This window comes from Hemiscyllium ocellatum, chromosome 19 (assembly GCF_020745735.1).
Source record: "Hemiscyllium ocellatum isolate sHemOce1 chromosome 19, sHemOce1.pat.X.cur, whole genome shotgun sequence".
Taxonomy (NCBI): Eukaryota; Metazoa; Chordata; class Chondrichthyes; order Orectolobiformes; family Hemiscylliidae; genus Hemiscyllium; species Hemiscyllium ocellatum.
In genome coordinates, this window is record NC_083419.1 from 11,118,505 (window position 1) to 11,141,612 (window position 23,108).

The 23,108-nt window shown below is 40.5% G+C and overlaps 1 protein-coding gene across 5 annotated transcripts in view; it reads left to right on the plus strand.

Annotated features, from left to right (window-relative positions):
- The first annotated feature begins 16,872 nt into the window (after positions 1–16,872).
- The window catches only part of LOC132824853 (ubiquitin carboxyl-terminal hydrolase 15-like), a 114,153-nt gene continuing 107,917 nt past the window's right edge, over positions 16,873–23,108 (plus strand). For all 5 annotated transcript variants that reach the window (XM_060839640.1, XM_060839641.1, XM_060839643.1 and 2 more), the window contains exon 1: positions 16,873–16,970. In XM_060839640.1, the coding sequence (XP_060695623.1) occupies positions 16,882–16,970 (89 nt within the window). In that variant the 5' untranslated portion in view covers positions 16,873–16,881. The remainder of the gene's footprint in view (positions 16,971–23,108) is intronic.

The window sequence follows — 23,108 nt, forward strand, 5'->3', positions numbered from 1 at the left end:
GATTAAGATCTATACAAGCTCTTTGGCCAAAATAAACTGAAAGTAAAGCTTCCTCGTACTGTTCACATAAATAATTGCTAAAATAGGTACAGCACAGGATTTGGTACAGAGTCAATGTTTCTGTACACTTTTAAAATGAATGTAAAGCTCTTTTTATTCTTTTAGACTGAAAGTCAATTGGAAGTAAAGCTCCCATCTACACTGTCCTAATTAAACACTCTCAGGACAGGTACAGCACAAGTTTGGATACAGAGCAAAACATCCTCTATTCTTTTCAACAGAAACTGGGGGCGGCACGGTGGCACAGCGGTTAGCACTGCTGCCTCACAGCGCCACAGACCTGGGTTCAATTCCCAACTCAGGCGACTGACTGTGTGGAGTTTGCACATTCTCCCCGGGTCTGCGTGGGTTTCCTCCGGGTGCTCCGGTTTCCTCCCACAGTCAAAAGATGTGCGGGTCAGGTGATTTGGCCATGTTAAATTGCCCGTAGTGTTAGGTAAAGGGGTAAATGTAGGGGAATGGGTGGGTTGCGCTTCGGCGGGTTGGTGTGGACTTGTTGGGCCGAAGGGCCTGTTTCCACACTGTAAGTAATCTAATCTAATCTAGAGTTTCTTCGATGCTTCCCGGCAACCACTCCAAGGACAGGTACAGAATGGAGTTAAATACGGTACAAAGTAATGCACCCTCCACCTTTTTAAACTGGAATTACAGCTCCCTGGCTTAGAGCTTACACTGTCCCCAGCAGACATTCCCAGGACAGGCACAATTTGGGATTAGGCCCAGAGTAAAGCTCCCTCAAATACGGGAAGCGTTGGTTTAAGGTGAAAAGGAAAACTTTTAAAGGAGATGTGCGAGAAAAGTATTTTACATAGAGGGTTGGTAGGGGCCTTGAACACTCTGCCAGGGGATGGTAGAAACAGAGATGAAAGCAACGTTAAAAAGGTATTTAGGCCAATACATGAACAGGCAGGGAAAAGAGGGACACAGACCACGTGCAGGCAAATAGAATTCGTTTAAAATGGCATCATGATTAGTACAGAGATAGTGTGCCATCAAAGGGTTTGCTCCTGTGTTGTTCAATGTTCTACATTCTATGTTATAAAACAGAATATTCCTGATTCTGTAGAACACAGTGTTTCTAATTTCTGCTTTTCATCATATTGGAGTGTTGCCCATAACTTTCGCTTTTAATTCAATCCTTCGAGGACCATGTAACTAGTTTTCTGCTTATTGCAGACAGTAACAATGGGTCTTTGTCTGATAAAGCTGTTGCACTTGCTCCAGCATCTGGTTTAAATTTGTTGATATGTCCATTGACAATTATATCTACATTCCAGAATGTGTGACTAGGATCATTGATCAAGTCAAGAAAAACCTTTGGTTTCTGTTCTGGTGGAAATCATTCGACTTCATTCGTAGCTACAGTTGTGAAGATTTTTCTCCTAGAACTTGTGAAAGTAGAGGTTTGCTTTGCAAAATCTTCCCAAAATGGTCAACCTACTTGTCATGAAAGTACTTGCACACTGATACAGGTAGGATTTTATGGCATTTTGCACGTTCTACAAAATTGTCTCCTCTTCCAGGTAAAAATAAAATGAAAGAGCTACTAATGCTAGAAATCAGAAACAGAAACAGATATTGACGGAAAAATTCAGCATCTGGCAGCATCTGAGGAGAGAAATCAGAGTTAATGATTCGGGTCCAGTGACCCTTCTTCAGAACAGTGAAGTTAAAGTTGAAGTTAAATTAGATCAAGCAAGAAGTAAATGTTGTAACAGATATATGTTTTATATTGATACCTAAGAGTTAAATAAAGAATGGATTGTTTAATTAACTTCTGAACTGACTCCCTGGCTTTTGTCTATCTCACACAGGAAGAACACTGGAAAACTTTGAAATTGTCCTTTCAGCTAACGGACCTATGCTTAAGGAAATGTATTGTCTGTGGAAGTTTCCTGAACTATTGTTTTTCTTCATCTCTCAGAGATTCTCTATTTGTTTATGGAACTCTGCTTGTCTCCCCCACTATAATGTGTTTTCTGGGGTGTGGTCCTCCTTCGACTGCAATAAATCTAACAGGGACTCATCATTAATACCAAAAGCAATCTCATTTTTGTTCTATTTTTAGATCCCCAGTTTATATTCTTTATCAAGCCTGTAAAGAACATTAATAAAAACACCTACCAGTTCACCTGGTTTCTGGATTTATCTGTTGAATTTAATGCTTTCTGGCAACTTGTTCTTCCTTGGCTGAAACAGTAATCAAAGCATTTATGACTGCTTCAATTTTGTCTAATTTCTCATTAACTCCTTGCCTTGCAGTAACATCATCTGCTACTCTTCCTATTGTTAAACCTGACATTAGAAATCAAACCCTGCTATTCCTATAAAGGTATGCAAAATTCTTCAATTTATGAACTTGCTGGTCACAATCAACTGGTGTCCACCTTATAAAGCCCCTGACCTATTGGGTAAAATTCACTGCTTACAGCAACTGATGAAGGAAAATAATTTGGCTGTCTTCAGGCTTAGGTTTTTTTTAAATCGAAGAGCGAGAGATCAGTGCCTTCCTTCCTGGAGGTCTGAATGCTTCTGACCCTATCGTTTTCAGCCACAAGCTGTTTGGCTCTCCTAAAGTCAATCTCATAGTTGTTGACAGGGAAAAGTTTTACACCTCACTGGAGTAGTGCACTGGAAATAAAGCCCCATTATTCCTGAAGTCATTGCATTTTTAAGCATTCCCAGAATTCCCCAAATTACCTGACTTTCTGATCCAGGTTGACAGAAAACATAGAAAGAAAGGTGGGAGAGCTTTGCCTGTGAACTGGCCAATACCTATCCATGAACAAATGCTATTAAAGGACATATTCTGATCATGATCTCCTTGTTGATGTGGACCTTGCTATTTGCAAGTGGTTTTTAAAAAATATTTGTTCATGAGATGTGTATATTGCTGGCTCGGCCAAAGTTTGTTGCCCATTACTAATTTCCAGTGAGTTGGTGGCTCTTGAACTACTGCAGCCCTTGGAGATTCCCATTGTGACGTTGGGAGATTTTGAGCCAGCGACAGTGAGGGAGCAGTAACATAGTTCTGAGTCAGGATGGTGTATGGGGAGGGCTTGGAGGGGAACTTGTAGCTATATCCCCATGCATCTTCAGCCTTTGTCTTTCCAGATAGCATTGATGATGGATTTGGAAGGTGATATCAAGGGAACTTTGATAAATTGCTTTTGAACGCCACACTCCTACATTTGAAGGAACCTAACTAGCTGTGAAACATTACAGGACATCCTGAGCTACTTAAGGGCACTGAATAAATGCAAATCCTTCTTTTTAACTTAATAATACTGCAGAATGATTCATACCTGCCCAAGTACCACAAAAACCAGGAAGGGACACTAAAGGAAAAAATATCTCTCATGTAAGCTTGACTCACAGAGTCATACAGCATGGAAACAGACTTTCTTACTGCTTCGCAGGTGTGACTGTGAGCTGTGAATAAACTCTGATACAAATTGCTATGCTAAAGGGATTATTTATTTGCAGGTTTTGCCAGACACATGCTAACAGTTTACTTCAATAACATCCATTGTGCATAGGAGTAACTGTCTGGAAGGAACCACTGAGCCGGAAAGTGTGATGAAGCTGTATCAGTGAGCTGAGTTGAAATGCCAATATCACAGAGGACAACTGGATTTATGATTCTATCTGCTGACATTAATTCACATTTCTTATACTGCCAGATTCAGTAGCTCCTCCAAGTCAATTCTCCTGCTTTTGTCACCACTATTACGCATCAAAAGAAATACATTCCAAAACAAAATCAACAGTATAACAGGAGGAAACTTAGTGGATAACTTTTATGTTGTTTAATTTTGAATGAAGTGATGTCAATAAGATTCATTCTTAAGCATACTGAAATCTCTCCTTATGGAATGAAATAATAATGATCATGAGATTCTTTCAAGTCATGAAACCCCTTTCCTTACTGATGTATTTAAACAAGTTTTGAGTAAGGTCTTCTGCACATCTATTAATATTTGAAATGAACAGCAGTTTGCAACCAGCAAGGCATGACCTAATTTACTTTCTCAATGTAATATTGTCAATTGAATGCTTAAAAAGTAAACATCATCATTGAATCACGTAATTGCTACAGTGCAGGAGGCAGAATCAAAATGATAGACTTTCCCAACAGAATACCAATGCAAATAATTTTGATTTGGTTCCCAAAGGAAGCATTCCCCAGAGTTATCCCTCGATGATTGGCTTTTAACAGTATGCACACAACTTTTTATCATTATTAAGTCAGGGGCATGGGCATCACTGACTGGGTCAGCATTTATTGCCTGTTCTCTAGTTACCTTTGAGAAGGTGGTAGTGAGTTACCTTCTTGAACCATTGAAGTCCAGCTGTTCGAATCAGCAGTTTAACTAACTTAGGGCATGTTGGACAGAGGAAATTGCATTTCAAACTACTTATAATTCCCTACCGAATCACTCTGGGAGTGACTATTCTTATTTTGAAACACTAATGTTTATTAGCAACAGGAAAAAATTGTTCTATTATTCATTGGAATTTGTATTGCAGCTTTTACTTTTAAATCTTAAGTCCTTTCATTTTCAATTTGAACTGAATCATCACTTAGTTCCATTCTGCTTCAAATGATACACCAATTTTAGATAAATGTAAGCAGGCAGTGGGGAGTAGTAGCCATTCCACCACTATCATAGAAGTGTGGGAACTTCAGCTCAGAAGGATTAATGTGGATTATCACTATCTATTCAGTCAATGTTAATTATTTTAATCACATTTCTGTCATTTCCATGTAGCCTATTTCATATTCTTCCTTTCCAGTTACATATCCAACTCGTTATATACTTTCGGTCTCAATAGAATGATTGAAGTTACAGCAGGAATAAGAGAAATCATTCTCTGCTGTCAGGTTGAACTTGCTTGTCATAAGTCATGTAACACCAGGTTATGGTCCAACAGGTTTATTTGAAATCACAAGGTTTCCTGTTGGACTAGAACCTGGTGTCGTGTGACTTCTGACTTTGTCAATCGCAGTCCAACACTAGCACCTCCACATCAGAACTTGGTTGTGTGGGGACTTCATATTGTTATAAATCTTTTGGTTTCTATGGCAAATCTCAAAAGAAAACCCAAAAGACTCCTAACCTCAATGATGCTCAGCACAGAATCCTGGGCGCGAGGAAGCCCAGGAGGACACCCCATTTTGATGAAGCACTACATGATCTCCCTGATCTAGAAGAACTTTAACGCTGAACTTTTACCTTTATCTCATTATTTTCTAATTTATACCTAAGATTTTGTACATAGGTATATTTGCACCTAAGATGGCACCAAAATGTCACTTTTCGCTGTAATGTATCCCTGTATTTGAGTACATGTGGCAATAAACCTAATTCTAATTCTATATCTAATTCTAATTGCAATTCCATCCTCTACCCAGCCACTGCTTTGTAAATCAGCAAAAAAAATTCTCCCACAGAAACATGACAAACGTCTTACAAAATGAATGAAGAGACATCTGTGCTCTGCAATGTGCAAAATTCAAAAATGGGAAAGGGAGCATAGCAAACTAAATAATAACTTGGTTCAAGACACCTGCTACACACATCATTCCCAGTGGTTTTATTCTATCCCTTTAAAATGGGACCAGATTTGGCTTTTAGTTGGGCTTAGACAATGTGATGTCTCTGTATTGATTATTTTAGGAAAGGCAGGATGAATTTACATAGGAATAATATGTTCACATCATTTTCATCAATAAAACCTTGGTATTTTTTACTATGTTAAACCACATATCATAAATTCAAGTTGTTGGTGTGAGTTAAACTGATAGAACAGATGAAGTGCCCATTACAAAAAAACACCCTACATTCAATATGAAAACCAGGTGATTTCTAATGACCACAAGTAATTCCCCCACCAGTACACTGTACAACACTTCAAAAGTGAAAATTAATCCTGTTGAAAACTTGTTCTTGGGAAGGGGTTGACACTGGCTTTATCATCTATTCCTCACTGGCGAAAGGATGTTACTCAATTGCGCTACATCTCCCACTGTGGCTTTACTTATGGTATTCCAGGAAAGTCCAACAAATGGCAACTTAAGCCCAAATCCAGATGTTTGCTAACTTTGTAGGGTGGTGGGATAGGGAGGGGGTTGACGTAGAGACAACTGTAGATCCATGCTTTCAGAATTTTAGAATTTTCACAATGTAGAAACAGGCCATTTTGCCCATTGTGTCTGCACTAGCTCATGTAGTGAACAAGTCTTGTTGTTCTTATCTATTTTGATGTTGAAGTTGACAGCTGTATTCAACATTTACGAAATTATAACCTGACTAATATCTTCACATCATAGGCCTCTAAGACAGCTCGCATTCTCATTAGTCCAAAGACTATATTTGGCAGGTTTTTGAGAGGAAAGGCCCATTCAATTCCCTCAAAAGATCACAATAAATAATCAGTTAAAATTAAGTTGATTTGTAAATACAAATAAAGACTGACTTCTTTCATTTGTCATGCAAGTATCACTCTTGACACTGCAAATTTTTTTAAGAAGTGTTTTTAGCTGCATGGAAATGTCATGTGCAGTTCAACTCATTTGTGTGTGCACATCAGAGGAGAGGGATTGAGGTGTGTTAAAATGCTTTCTTTTCTTACTTTGGCAGGAGTATGGCTTTTAAATTTCACAAACATGCAACAGTTCCCCTTGGATACAAAGTGATGACCTAGAGTACTTTGCAGAGCTACGGTTAACGAGTATGCACTGAGTAGCAAGAAGAAAAAATAAACAGGGATTAAGAAATTGTGACAACATTGTTGAAGGAGCAGTCTCTCAATATCTTTTGAAAATGGGGAATTCAGTGATAAAGAAATGTACCATTACAGACAATAGCCTGGAGTGAGATGCAGTAATTTTGATTGTACAGTAGTCCCCCTGCAACCTCGGGGGATACATTCCAAGACCTTCTAAGCCCAAACCCGCGGATAGGTGCAAACCCGTTCAGCCTCCGACAGCCTCCTGGCCCCTGGTTTTGGAACGTTCCTTTTACCCTCAGTAAACCGTGGGTAACCAAAACCACAATAACTGGACCCTATGGATATGGGAGTCACTTTGTAGTTCATCCTGAGCAGCTCCATGCAGCAGGATTCTGTCTTCTGTAGGTTGTTTGCAGGGGTGCATGCTAGAACAACCATCGGCTGAAGCTGGAGGATTATCAACTTGGTGAAAGGTGCTCCTGGGTCTGATTGACACTTGCTGGTCTTCCAATGCATAGTCTTTGGTGAAAGATGGTCCTGGGTCTGATTGACACTTGCTGGTCTTCCAATGCATAGTCTTTGATCAAATGTTTGTTGCAGACTGATACATATACCAAGGTCCAGGATGACATACCAGTGGATACACTAAACATTGGAGCAGTGACCGTCAAGGCATAATGCCAAAATGTCTTATAGCCACAATCCATGTTTGTGAACTTACTGTGGGACAGACAGTAAAGGGTGTGGATGGGTGACAAGATTAGCACGTGGAGGAAACAGGCTTTCCAAGAAGTCTGTCTTCATCTGTTTTACTTCCAACCCTCAACCTGTAAACCACTGACATACAACCAGTTCTGGAAGTTTTATTTATACAGATCATACAAGCTGGGACTTACCCAGATCTTCACTCACGGTTTTTCAATGTGTACTTTCAACCTTGAACTTGGTGCTCAAGAGTTTTGTTCACTGCTCCTCTGCATTCTCAAACCCTGTCTCTCAGTCCTTGCAGGACTTGGAGACAAGTCCAGTTCTTTTGAGGCTGTTTTTAATAGTTTGGAGTCACAAACTGACATCAAGTTGTTACCCCAGAACTCGTAATGCATCTTCCTGAAAATTAAGCGCAATGTTCCAGAAACAATTTCACTCGGGTCCCACTAACCTTTAGAATGGCTGGTTTTGCCTTGCCTTCTAAAATTAAATAGTAAAATCAAACTGAAAATAGCAGTGACCACATTTTCTGTGGAACACCAAGATCGTTGATTTGTTGAATCTGTGAGAATATTGTGCAATGGAATAGGTGTGTAAGCACAATAATGGGTGTACTATATTGTGTTCAATTATGTTTGGAACAAGGTGAAATTTCACCTTGAATTATAAATAAATTTTCTGGTGCCATATTAATTTTAATCTGCATTTCTTAGAGATCTGTAGTATTATTCAATCCCTGCTGATGGCACTGCTGTGAACAAAACTCTAACAATTCATCATTGCCACTTCATGTTAAATATTCCCTTCACATGAGGTTCCTTTATGCTTTAGAAACAATTAACTACCTTTGAAATGCAATTGTTATAATGTAGGAAACACAGTCACCAATTTATGTGCTGCAATCTCCCACAAACAGCCAAGTGCTAGTCAAAACAGTTACTCTTCGTGAGCAATCGTGGTTAACAGATAAATGCTAGCTGGGACACTATGGAGAACTGCCCCAGTTCTCTTCAAAACAGTGATGTGCAATTTTTAATATCCACCTGACAGGACAGACAGGGACCTCAGTACTCATTTGAAAGTCAGAAATCACACAACACCAGGTTATAATCAAATCGGTTTCGTTGAAATCGCAAGCTTTTGGAGCATTGCTCCTTTGTCAGGTGAAGTGAAATGAGCCAGTTGGACTGTAACTTGGTGTCATGTGATTTCTGACATTGCCCATCCTGGTTCAACACCAGCACTTTCACATCTCATCTGAAAGGTGGCACCTCCGACATTGCACTATTCAGTCAGTGCAGCATTGGAGGATCAGTTCGGATTTTTTAAATTCAAGTCTCTGTAGTGAAACTTGAACTCACTAATGTCTGACTGAGGTGCAAAAGTGCCACCCACTGAGCCAGGAATGACACACTGTGCAGTTGCTAAAAGATAAACAAAAGCATTCAGACAGCAAACTTTACCTTCAGTTTGCAATGAGATGAAAGGTGTACATCTAGAGTTCACATCTAACCTGACTGCAGAATGAAATTAGATGTAACTCCCTTGAAAGGGTAGCCTCATATGCTTCAGTCTAGAGTTAGTTAGGACTCCAGTTCGAGATATACATAATAGCATCAGTACATAGCTGCTTTCCTTTTGTTGTAATGTATATGCCACATTTGACATGGAACAGTGGTTAATTTATAAGATAAGAATTAATTCCATTTAGAAAATTATTTGAGAATATTTGTGAAAAGAGAAATGCTATTGAACTTTTTCATTTTGCTGTAACCAAGATACGTGCAAGAATGCTAAATTCCAAAGGAAGCAATGATGTGTACTGCATGAGAAAAAGGTAGTGATAGATTGGCAAGTTAACTCTGACTCCTGGCAGCATTACAACATAGAATGCAGCAAAGAACGATTGCTCCCCAAATTTTTGTTTTACTAAAAATAGGAGCAATACTCCTTTCATTTTTGTCTTAATATGAATTACCCTGGAAGGTTAAAATATCTCCAAACTTTGAACAATAGGGGAAGCTAGCCATTTAAGCTGCCAATATGGACTAACAGAATGCTGCCATTAAGCCAAAAAGACATTCTGTCTACCCTATAAATGAGTAATGTGTTATCTGAATTTCAGTACCATTATCACGTACAGACAAAGGTTCCAGATGGCAGACAGAGTGAATCAAATAGAAAGTCCCGTTGGCTGTTAACAACAGACAAATTATTTACCCTACTCAACTAGCCTTGGCCTTCATAGTGATCCAGTGATTCTGTGATGAGACAACACTTGCTGAACAATCTTCAATGTGTTAAGAATGATAGTAACAACCAATTAAAGACAATCAGCTCGGCTTGCTACATATATTCAAATACAGGGACTCACCCTCTGCATGAAAAAAGAACATGTCTGTTTTTGAAATAAGTAGAAATGTGAGTGGGTGGCTTTAAATAATTGATAAACATTTAGCAAACATTTAGCAAACAATTTAACAAAAATGTGGTTCATTGCTGATTACAACGCCTCATTCTGAGCCAAGGTGCCAATCAGCTCTGTTTAGGTATGCAGTATTGGCAGATGAAGTTTAATTTAGATAAATGCAAGCAGTTGCATTTTGGTAAAATGATCAAGGCCAGGACTTACACAATAAATGACAGGGTCCTAGGAAGTGTTGTAAAACAGAGACCTAGAGATTCAGGTACATTGTTCTTTTGAAAATTGTGTCACAGGTAGACAGAGTGGTTTAAGAAGGCATTTAACACACTTGCCTTCATTGCTCAGACTTTTGAATATAGGAGTTGGAATGTCAAGTTGTTGTTGTACAGGTCATTGTTGAGGTCTCTTTTGGTGTTGCTGTGTACAGTTCTAGTCACCCTGCTGTAGGAAGGATATTATTCAATTGGAAATGATGTAGAAAAAATTTACAGGGATGTTGAGGAACTGAAGGGTTTGAGTTATAAGGAGGCTGCATCAACTGGGACTTTTTTTTCACTGGAGTTTTAGGAGGTTGAGGGGTGTCCTTATTGAGGTTTATAAAAGCATGAGGGGCATGGATAAGGTGAGTAGCAAGGTCTTTTTCCCAGGGTTGGGGATTTCAAAACTAGAGTGCATAACTTTAAGGTGAGAGGAGGACGATCTGAAAGGGACTGGAGGGGCAACTTCTTCACACAGAGGACAGTTTGTATGTGTATTGAACTGCCAAAAGAAGTGGTTGATGCAGGCACAGTCACAACATTTAAAAGACATTTAGACAAGTATATGAAAAGGTAAGGTTTAAAGAGAAATGAACCAAAGGCAAATGGGACAAGCATAGTTTGGAAAATTTGGTCAGTGTGGACATGTTGGACTGAAATGTCTGTTTTTCTGCCGTATGACGCTAAGACATATCTATGAGAAAGTGGGGACTGCAGATGCTGGAGAGTCAAGAGATGAAAAATGTGGCACAGGAAAAGCAGGTTAGGCAGCATCTGAACAGCAGGAGAGTTGGGATCTTGGGCAAAAGCCCATCATCAGGAATGTCACATCTGTGTGCAATATTCCAACCGAGGACCTGTTTTAAATTTGACTGTTTTTGTTTTCAAACTTGCAAGACTATCTTTCACTTCAAGATGTAAAAGGTAAAATCTTCCAATTTTGATCTCTTGCACATCCATACTTTTGATCACTAGACAAATGGCTTCAGGATGCTGCCATGAAGCCAAAAAGACAGTCTGTCTACCCTGGAAATGATTATGTGTTATAGCCTTAGTTGAAGCCTTAAGTTCTGGAATTCTATCCTTTCGTTAACTTTCCCTATCATTACCCAAAAGGTTCTGAGAAACCTGGCTATTTGATCAAGCTTTCTAACTGAATCCAATATCTCTTTAAGTGGCTTAGTGTCAAATTTTGCTTTGATAATACTCCAGTATTATGCCTAGGTATGTCTAATTACAATGAAGACACTATGCAAAGATAGTTTCTTATTACGGTCATAAACCTTAGCAAAGAGTGAACAAAATCGACAACATCTCTGAATAGGTTGATTAGAAAATATCTATAACTGCTTAAACTTTTTCCTGGATGTTATGTGCACTTGAGTTTTCACTTCCAACTAACCCACCCAACCCCAAATCCTCCTCCGCCACCTTCATTATTCTTAGAACAAATAAACAAAAGTGGCAAAAATAAATTAATAATATGTTGGAGACTTTTCTCTGGTCTTGTTTAATAACATGTCCAAGTGATTAATCTTTAACTCTTGAAGAGTCTTCGGCAATCGCAGAGGGAATCACAGCAGTCATAATAATGATGCTAATTTTCATCTGCAGCTATTTGTGTACTAAACCGACAGGAATCAGAAAGAGCAACAACATCAGAAACAATCCACGATGAAATGAGGTTCTTAGTCTAACAGGCAATTCCAGTGAAGTTACGTTATACCTTCTATCGACTCCATGAGACTCATAGAATCATAAAGCAACATTGTGAAGAGGGACACTACTCAACCAGTCATATCTGTGACAACTCTTTTATGGAGCTATCCAAGCAATCCCTGTCCCCTGTCCTTTCCCATAGCCCAGGAACTGATTTCCTTCCCATCTTCAATTATTTACCCAATTCTTTTTTGCCTGTTGTTAATGAATCTCCTTCTATCACACTTTAAGGCAGTATTTTTCAGATCACAATTATTCCCTGTGTAAAAATGTTTCCCCGCGTTGCTTCTAGTTCTTTCGCCAGATTAAGAATTTGTCCTTTGAATTGTTAACCCATCTGACACTCCAAAAAACTTCTCATTTAAGTCTATCAGAACCATGTAACAACAACTGGCAACAAAAGAGTGACAGGAACAGATAAAAAAACTTAAAAGTTAATTCTTAAAGTATGCACAGAGAACAACTGCACGCTAGTGAAAACCCCAGTTTTTGTCAAATTTATTTCATTTAATGAAGACTTCGAATAATCTCTTGACTGAAAAGTAATCTCTTGCCTCTTCTATTTTTGTGCAGTATTGCCTGCTCCCTCACCTCTCCATTGCCTCACTACTCTGTTCATTTTCCCAAGTTACAATCTACTTTCTGCCTTCTATCCTGGGCAGTAACAGTTTCCTCCTCTGCTCACTCTCTTTCTCCTTACATCCTTTCTGCTCTCTTCTCTCATTACATATGTATTATATGCATGTATGTATATTTGTTCAGGTGATGTGGACATTGCTGGCTAGGTCAGCATTTCTGCCTCTCCCTAAGTGCCACTGAGAAGTGGTGGTAATACACCTTTTTGAATTGCTAAAGTCTATATTGGTTAGATACACCTACAATGGAGTTAGAAAGGAAGTTGCTACTCAATTTACTGCTTGATAACAGTGAACATTTTAGGAATTCTTATTGAAAAATCCAGGCTGCTATGCCTGATTTGTTCTCTGAATATATCAACTATGTGTATTCAATTTTTACTTCACTACCTGCCTCCAGCACCACACCCACACCCCACTGCCCCCTCCACTCCTTCACAGTTCACCCCCATCTTTTCTCTCACTGGCTTAAAATACCACACCATACTCGCTGAGCTGTAGGTTTGATATCCAGATGTTTCATTACCTGGCTAGGCAACATCATCAGTGGCGACCTCCAAGTGAAGCAAAGCTGTGGTCTCCTGCTTTCTATTTGTATCTTTCTCCTGAATGGGGTTCCTGGGGTTTGTGGTGATGTCATTTCCTGTTCATTTTCTGAGGAGTTGATAGATGGCATCTAGATCTATGTGTTTGTTTATGGCGTTGTGGTTGGAGTGCCAGGCCTCTAGGAATTCTCTGGCATGTCTTTGCTTAGTCTGTCCCAGGATAGAAGTGTTGTCCCAGTCGAAATGGTGGTTTTTTTTCATCCGTGTGGAGGGCTACAAGGGAGAGAGTGTCGTGTGTTTTTGTCGCTAGCTGGTGTTCAAGTATCCTGGTGGCTAATTTTCTTCCTGTTTGTCCTACATAGTGTTTGTGGCAGTCCTTGCATGGGATTTTGTAGATGACGTTGGTTTTGTCCATGGGTTGCACTGGGTCTTTTAAGTTTGTTAGTTTTTGTTTGAGAGTGTTGGTGGGTTGGTGTGCTACTACAGTACTACCAGTGCGCAGATTCCTCAAGAACAAACCACGACAAGCAGACCAAACACAGCCAGAAACCCTAACCACCTTACCATACATCAAAGAAGTTTCAGAAATGACAGCCAGGCTACTAAGACCCCTCAGAATCCTAGTAGCACAAAACCCACCAACACTCCCAAACAAAAACTAACAAACTCAAACAACCCATGGACAAGACCAACGTCATCTACAAATTTCCATGTAAGGACTGCCACAAACACTATGTAGGACAAACAGGAAGAAAGTCAGCCACCAGGATACACGAACACCAGCTAGCCACAAAAAGACACGACCCTCTCTCCCTCGCAGCCCTGCACACGGATGAAATAAACCACCATTTCGTCTGGGACAACACATATATCCTGGGACAGGCTAAGCAAAGACATGCCAGAGAATTCCTCGAGGCCTGGCACTCCAACCACAACGCCATAAACAAACACATAGATCTAGATGCCATCTATAAAGCCCTCAGAAAATGAACAGGAAATGACATCACCACAAACCCCAGGAACCCCATCCAGGAGAAAGATATAAACAGAAAGCAGGAGACAACAGCTTCGCTTCACTTGGAGGTCGCCACTGATGATGTTACCTAGCCAGGTAATGCAACGTCTGGATATCAAACCTACAGCTCAGATGGCAAACCTACACCCTAAACCTCAACCTGAGCTACAAACCTTCACAAACCTTGTAAAAACCACACCATACATTGTTTTACTCAATGTCAGAAGGTTAAATGTAATAGATATTGGAGTGCTCAACAACCATTACGTTTTCCATTTCAAGTTTACAACTAAATGCCATCCAAAAAGATAAACTTGTCAGTATGTTGCAGCAAGGAACATGTGAGCTGTAAATCATTTTGAAAAATTTCCATTTCTGTTCAAGTTAATTTCCTAGCCTTCTGTTTCTTGGAAATGCTCACACAACAGCTGTTGGTGTGAACTCACAACTGAAAATGCTGAATCACAGGGATCCCGGTCACTATATGGTAACTATATTAGCAACTGCACAGGTCTCGTGTTCAGATTGCACACAATCAAAGGTCATGATGAGAACATCACATTTGCAGAATATAGATTCACTATCACACAGAAGGAAATGCTCAACTGATTGTGCCAACACTTTGAAAGACAATTTCCTTTTAGATTGAAAACTTCCCAATATAATCACATTGTTTAAGCAGGGTAGGAGGGTTGAATTAGGAAATGATGGATTTATCAGGCTGAAGCCAGTTAGAATCTGTGTGGGGACTGAGTGATAGAGTAAAAGTAATTTGTAATAAATCGAGTGACAATTTTTTTTTTGAAGCTGTAACTAACATAGGAAGTGTTTTCTAAGTTATTTATATGATTCCAAGAAAGAAGTTGATAAGGTTTCAGATCAGAGAGCATAAAAAGGGATGAGAGTTCATGGAATTGAAAGGAACTTATTGACATCGATAAGGGATTAGCTAGGGACAGGAGATCCAATTTAGGGCCAAAAGGTATATGCTAAAACTAGCAGGATGTGACTTGTGGTGTTCCCAAGAGTTCCTTAGTGGACACTCAGTTTTTGACTGCATTTACAAACAATGAGAGCATGGTACAGACAACCATGGATCGAATTTTCTGACAAGATCAAGTTATAGAGTCATAGTGATGTACAGCATGGAAACAGACACTGATCAATAGTGCCAGATTTTATGGGACCATCCCATGTTCTGGATGGAATGCAAGGACACACAGACCATAGGGTGAAAAACGACTTGGATAGAGGCATACAGGTTCCATTGCACAGGGTGTGTGCTAGGCAAGATCAACATTAGCAAGGTCAGCATTATTTGAACTTAGAGAGCCCATTCTTCAGTCTAATAATGGCAGGGAAGGAGTTGTTCTTAAACCTGCTGATGTGTATTCAAGTTTCTGTATCTTCTGCATGATGGAAGAAGCTGTAGGAGAGCATTGCTGGGATGCAATGGGTATTGATGATGTTGGCAACTGTTCTGCAGCAATTGATATAGTCTCGTGAAGAGTTAAGCTAGAAATGTTGACCCTCTTGCTCCTCAGATGCTGCCTGACCTGCTGTGCTTTTTCCAGCTCCGCACTCTATCGACTCTTTCTACAGCAATAGGCCATGTAAACAGAGTCCATATTTAGGAGGTTGGCTTTCGTGATGGTCTGGGCTGTGCACACCTACTTCTATATTTTACTACAGTGCTGGGCAGAGCAGATGCCATACAGGGCATAATGTGGAGGTGTCGGTGTTGGCCTGGGGTGGACAGCTTAGACAAATGAGTCTATAGGGTGAATTTGCATTTGCAGAATTGTATTTACAGATACATTCTATTTTGTTCAAAAAGCACACAATCTGCAGACAGTCAATCCATGTGACATTTTATAAATTTCCTACTTTGGAAATAGAACCAGTCTGACTCAAGATTGGAACACATATGGACTCTAACCTCACACCTTTAATGCATTTTCTGAGCTGAGATGTCACCTTTTTCTTATAAAATCTTAAGTCATCTCAGGAATATGACTTGAGAAAAGTTCTGGGATCTACATATAAATGAATAGAAACCTGCAACCCATTTCTAAAAGATTACAGACTTAACAGCAATCTAGGTTTTTCCGATATATGACACTATGATCTTTTGTTATAAATTCTGCGCCTTATAATCCTGCCCCAGTAGCTACCTGCTGAAGGAGAGTACTCCAAGAGCTAGTATTTGCAAATAAACCTGTTGGACCCTAGCCCGGTGTTGTGTGATTTTTAACTTCTACCTGGCATAGCATGCCTCCAGTGTTCCTGGTGGCCCACTTTGATTCCTGATGAAGGGCTTTTGCCCGAAACGTCGATTTTCCTGCTGCTCGGGATGCTGTGCTTTTCCAGTGCCACCCTAATCTAGACTCTGATCTCCAGCATCTGCAGTCCTCACTTTCGCCCACTTTGAGAGATGTGGCAGCATCTGCGGAGAGAGAGAAAAAAAAACACAGACACATTTTTAACAAAGAGCTGCAGATGGTGGGAGTCCAGCAGAAACTCAGGGTCTAGGGAGAGAGAAGTGAGAGTTTAACGTTTCGATTCCAGTGTGTCCCATTGTCAGATTCCAACCAGCGCCGCTGTCGAGCGCTGGGAGGACCAGAGGTCCTCCTGCGCCAGGGGGAGCGCAGTGCTCCCCTCAGCTTGAGCAAAAGTGGGAGGGCTTCTCGTGTGTGCCGCGTCGGCTCTTTGGCGCAGCCGCCGGTGGGTGGGAGAAGGAGAAGGAGCGTTCCCGGCATGCTCCGCGCGGTTGCTAGTGAACATGGCGGAGGGCGGAGCGGCCGAGCTGGAGACGCAGCGCGCCGATACCGCGGCGCTGATGAAGACACCGCTGAAGAAGGGTGATACCTGGTGAGGCCGGAGCGGGCGACTGAAGAGGCCGGGGGGGGAAGGGAAGGAAAGATGGAGTGTACTGGCAAGAGTGAAGGAGAAAGAGGAAGCGGGGAGAGCGCGTTCCCTGCCCGGGCAGAACGGCCGCGCCGGTACTAGGCCGTGGCTGGGCGCCTGGGGTGGGAGGGAGGGAAGATACAGGCGGACGGGGAAAGCCGAACGACCGCACCCACCTCTTGTTTGCTGCTGCCCTTGGTGTCCCCTTTCCGCCGACATTCTGGATAACTCTCAGGCAATTATCCTCCTGAACTCCAGTAACTGAGCCACGGCCCATCCCACTTCACTGAATTTCGAGGGAGGGGGAGGGAGGGGGATGCTCGCCGCCCCACGAGAGGCGGTTTGGGGAAATTTAATTTTGATGCCTGGCAGCCGGCATTGAGAAGTGTCACCGTTATGAACGCTGTCTTCTGAATGAGTACTTCTGACAAAATAAAGTACACGTCGCTTCCTGCACTGTTGTAAAGCGGGTGCAGTTCAGGCAAAGGGGAGCAGATCTTGCCCTCAGCTGTGTGACATAACTGGCGATCCTGTTTGTGGTGGTGTTTGAGAGGCGAATGTTGGCCAGGACACCATGAAATATCCTTGCTTTTCATGTTAGTTTTGGTTTAACCTCTTGTCCAAATGATAGCAGATTCCTAGAGTGTTCCTTCAGTGACAGCTTAGATTGCACCCATTTGGAGGATGTGACTTTAGATTCCCTACAGTGTGGAAACGAGCCATTCGGCCCAACAATTCCACACCAACCCTCCGAGGAGTAACCCATCCAGACCAGTTCTGGTACCCTATATTTACCTCTGACTAACACTATTTAGCATAGCCAATTTACCTGATCTGCACACCTTTGGACTATGGGAGGAAACCTACAAGGAGAATGTGCAAACTCCACACAGACAGTGGCCTGAGGCAGGAATTGAACACAGGTCCCTTGAGGTGTGAGGCAGCAGTGCTAACCACTGAGCCGCTACTCTGGCCATTCACCATCTGACTCAATTCTGCCTCTCAAATTCTACTCTTAAGCCAAAGCTGGTGTTCACAGTTTGAACTATGGTACATAAGAGAGTCGGTCTCTGGATGGTTGACGTATTTGTCATTAGACATTTGACTTTCCTGTTTAGTATCTTTTACAGTGTTCCAAGAATTGTGATTTAGAATATTTAACATGTTGATGTTGATGCACTTGTCATACTTTGGCAAATAAGAATGAATAGGTAGTTTTTGGCTTCCACATGACCATGCTCTGCAACCTGCAGTTGTATTTGCAAACACCAAGATTGTAGAGCTAATACATTCTACGTAAACTAGATCAATTCAGTAGGATAAAATCTGTAATCCTTTTGCACAGATTGGAAGCAAAGCAGTGATAGGCGTTTGAGTGGATGTAAAATGAATATTTGACATCAGTAATCAGCATTTATTGCGCAAGTGCTATCTGTCCAGAGGACATTGTGCAAAATGCTTTTCCATTGAAGAAAGTACTGATTAGCAGAGGAAAAAATGAATAAGGGATTTAGGTTTGATATACTTACTGCAGAAAAAGGTTATAAATTTAAAAACATGGGAAGATCAGGGATGGTGTTTCAGAAACATGGCATGGTAATGAAGAAGTGCAACATCAGTGAAGGAGTCAATAGGGAGTGTGAAGCAACCCAATGTCGGGGGGATCGCTTAAGTGGATTGGATGGTGCCATTGGGTGTAATAGTCAGATGGAGCATTTTATGAAAGCTAAATTGATTCGTAATTTATGAATGATTGAGATCTGAGGCAGCCAGCAAAATGGTAAAATTTTAATTTCAATGAGGAACTGTGCAATCGAGAAGCAGTAGTGGTGGAAATTTGCGTGCCCACCATTAACACTATTGTGCATTAACTGCAAACATTAAATTTCAGTTTTCTGAATACATGAGCACTGCTGTCAACTTTTTTTATCTTGCTTTATGCTGGCGGAAGCAAATTTACGCTGCCTGGTATTTTAAATTAAACAATTTTTAATAATATTGCACATGACGTATTCATGGGATGTGGGTGTTATTGTCCATCCCTAATTGCCCATTGGGCAGTTAAGAATTAATCACATTGCTGTGTGTCTGGGGTCACATGTGGCCAGAGGTCTCCAAAAATATCTTGAAATGTACACACATCCATAACCTAATATTGTTTTGTGATCTAGTCATAATCATGATTCAGAGTGATTAGAGAATTGTGCTTGGTGTATTTTCTTCATCCTCTCCTGTTCTTTATAAATAATACAGCCATGCAGTTTTGATTCATTATTATCATGGTTTTCATTAAGATGTGTATATATGTTAGATTGAGTATAGAGGCTACAATTCAGTATTGAATTCAGATGCAAGTAGATCAGTTAAACTTTGAGAATATAATTGTCATATTGCATCAAACTCTCAATACTAAGATCATTTGTAATGTAATTCAGAGAAATGGGAGCCTTTCCATATGAAAGTTGTTCTTTAAAACAAATAGTATTTGAAGTGTGTATCATGGCCATAAGACATCAGAGCAGAATTGGACCATTCAGCCTATCAAGTCTACTCTGCCATTCAATCATGGCTGTTACATTTCTCAGTCCCATTCTCCTGTCTTCTTGTAATTTGTGATCCCCTTACTAATCAAGAATCTATCTCTTCATTTATTAAAGACACTCAATGACTTAGCCTCCATAGCCTTCTGTGGCAATGGGTTCCACAGAATTGCTAACTGCTGGCTGAAGAAATTTCTCCTGATCTCCTTTCGAAAGGATTGTGGCTTCACTCTGAAGCTGCACCCTCAGGTCCTAGTCTCTCCTAGGAAACATCTCCACGCTACGTAATGTTAAAAGTCTGTAAGTGAGTTTGATCATAGCATGCTTCAGATTGTTTTGTTACTTTTACAATATTTATCAGCCTCGCTATGGAAGTATACTTTGTGTAGATGTTTAAACTATTCCCATCATGGCTTGGCTAGATTGCATAACTATTCAGATATTGCCGAAGGATTTAAATTTTTTTTTACTGGCTTTGTGTTATGAGCATCCAGTATTGTTTCAGAATTCAGCTCTAGAGAATTAGTGGAATGTAAAAAAGCCTTGGCAGAACAAAGATTGCTCTGATAGCACTCACCCTAGCAATAACTACACTGTAAAATATGGCATGATATTATGAATTTATCAATGAGTAGTTGCTGTTAGTATGTTATTTTTAAGTTTTAGATTAGATTACTTAGTGTGGAAACAGGCCCAACAAGTCCACACCGACCCGCCGAAGCGCAACCCACCCAGACCAATTCCCCTACATTTACCCCTTCACCTAACACTATGGGCAATTTAGCATGGCCAATTCACCTAACCTGCACATTTTTTGGATTGTGGGAGGAAGCCCACACAGACATGGGGAGCATGTGCAAACTCCACACAGTCGCCTGAGGCGGGAATTGAACCCTGGTCTCTGGAGCTGTGAGGCAGCAGTGCTAATCACTGTGCCACCATGCTGCCCATATTATTTTTAGAAATTAGAAAGTTATACAAACAGAAGGTACAACAAATATTTGTACATAATATCTGTTGTGAACTTCCTGATGAAAGGCTTTTGCCCGAAATGTTGATTCTCTTGCTCCTTGGATGCTGCCTGTCCTGTGCTTTTCTCGACTCTGATCTTCAGCATCTGCATCCTCACTTTTTCCCTCCGTTGTGGAAAACCTGGTTTCATTGGACCCCATAATGTTGGTTTTCTTTGTCGTTACTGAGATGTGGAGCAATGGGATTTATTTCCCATTCCTAATTGGTTTTAATTGATTGAGTTGAAGGGCTTCATAGCAAAGTTAAGACTGGTTCACAATACGTTGGGTCTGGAGTCACTTAAAAGTAGTACTGGGTCAGAACAGATTTTCTTCCAACCTACTGAAGTTTTGTGACAGTTTCATGATAACAGTTAGTGCAAGTTCAGTTTTTATTGCATGTTTATTTACTAACTAAATTTAATTCCCCAGGTACCATGGTGGGACTTGAGCTTGGTCTCCAGATCATTAGTCCAGGCCTCTCAATTGCAAGCCCAGTAAGTCGTCATTATATACAGTTCCCATAGGGATGACTAGGCTTCATTAGCGGCATTGTTATATCTGAGTCAGAAGCTCTTATGTTCTAACCGTTATCCTGGTATTCAATAAGTTCAAGGCGGCAATTTTATTCTAGTTATAGAGAAAATGATCCATCATCAGAGGTACTGTTCTTTGGATGAAACTTTAATTGACACACTGCTCACTTGGTGGCATTTGAGGACAAGAGGGAACTTATTTACTCAGCCAAACCTGTTTATAAGTAAAATGTTCAATGATTCCAGCTCTACCTGTTTTTTTCTTACAGTCTGTTTTCACTTCTCAAGTTTCCTGTAACGATGTTTCATTTATTCATCGATGGTTGACTTTCAGGTAAACATGTGAACTGAAATGATTTTGAGTATTGGTGAAAAAGACACATTTTGCCGTAGCTTTTCATGTAACGTGCATCAGGATAATTCACATGAAGTTGTTAACTGGTGCATTTTCTAACACCTGTATCAAGTCACAGTACATGTGATTTTTATAAATGACTTGGATGAGTAAGTGGAAAGGTGAATTAGTAACCTTGTCAATGACGCAAAATTTGGTGGAGTTGTGGATAGTGTGGAGGGCTGTTGTAGGTACATTGACTTAACAGGATGCAGAACTAGGCTGAGATATGGTAGATGGAGTTCAACTTGGAAAAGTGTGATGTCATTTGAAAGGTGGAATTTGAATGCAGAATACAGGTTAAAGGCAGGTTTCTTGGTGGAGTGGAGGAACCAAGGAATCCTGGGGTCTGTGTCCATAGATCTTAAAGTTGCCACCCAGGTTGATAGGGTTGTTAAGAAGGCGTATGATGTATTGGCTTTCATTAACAGGGGGATTGAATTTAAGAGTTGCAAGGTTATGCAATAGCACGATAGAGCCCTGGTTAGACCACACTTGGAATACTGTGTTCAATTCTGGTCAACTCATTATAGGAAAGATGTGGAAGCTTTAGAGAGGGTGCAGAGGAGATTTACCTGGATGCTGTCTGGACTAGAGAGTATGTCTTATGAAGAAAGCCTGAGGGACTAGCATTTTTCTCACTGGATTGAAGAAGGATGAGAGGTAATGTGATAAATGTCTACAAGATGTTGAGAGAAATAGATGGAGTGGATAGGCAAAGTTTCTTCCCTATGACAAAAATGTCTATCACAAGGAGGTATAATTTTAAGATAATTGGAGGAAGGTTTATGGGAGGTGTCAGAGGTAGATCCTTTACTCGGAGAGTGGTGAGTGCATGGAATGCACTGCCAGAAGTGGTACTAGAGTCAGATACGTTCATGGCGTTTAAGCGACTCTTGGTTACGCACATGGAAGTTAGTACAAGGAAGGGTATGTAGGTTAGTCTGATTTCAGAGTAGGAGAGGAAGCTGGCACAGCATTGAGGGCCAAGGGCCTGTACTGTGCTGTACTGTTCCATGTTCTATGTACACTTACCAACTGCTGCATCATGTTTTCTCTTTACTTTTGTATTTCTTGTGATCTGTGGCCTTAAACCATTAATGGAAGACTGGGCAAGTTTTCCGGCACCTCAGACTATTCTTCTAGGGACGTGGGTATGAATCCCATCATGATAGATGTTGAAATTTGAATTCTTCAAAAATCCAGAACGAAAACTAACCTAATGTAAGCATTGCTGACTGCTGTAACAATCCATCTGTTTCACAAATCTTTTTGAGGGAAGTGAATCTTTCATCTTTTCTTGGTCTCGCTGACACGCAGCTCTAGATCCATAGTAATCTGGTTGACTCCTAATTACTCATTGGGCGATTAGAAATGGTTATTAAATGCTGCTATAGCCTATAATGTAAACATACCCTGAATAAATAGTTGAAATAACTGCCATTGTTCCACTTCCGTTGATAGCAAAACATCTGTCAATCTCAGTTCGAAAATTTATGATTGGTCTTGCATAAGTTGTTATTTACATAAGTGTTGCACATCTCTACCATATTTTGTGTGTTGAGTGTTTCCTAATTTCATTGTTGAAAGCACTTCTCTACATTTTAGACATTAGCTCGTGG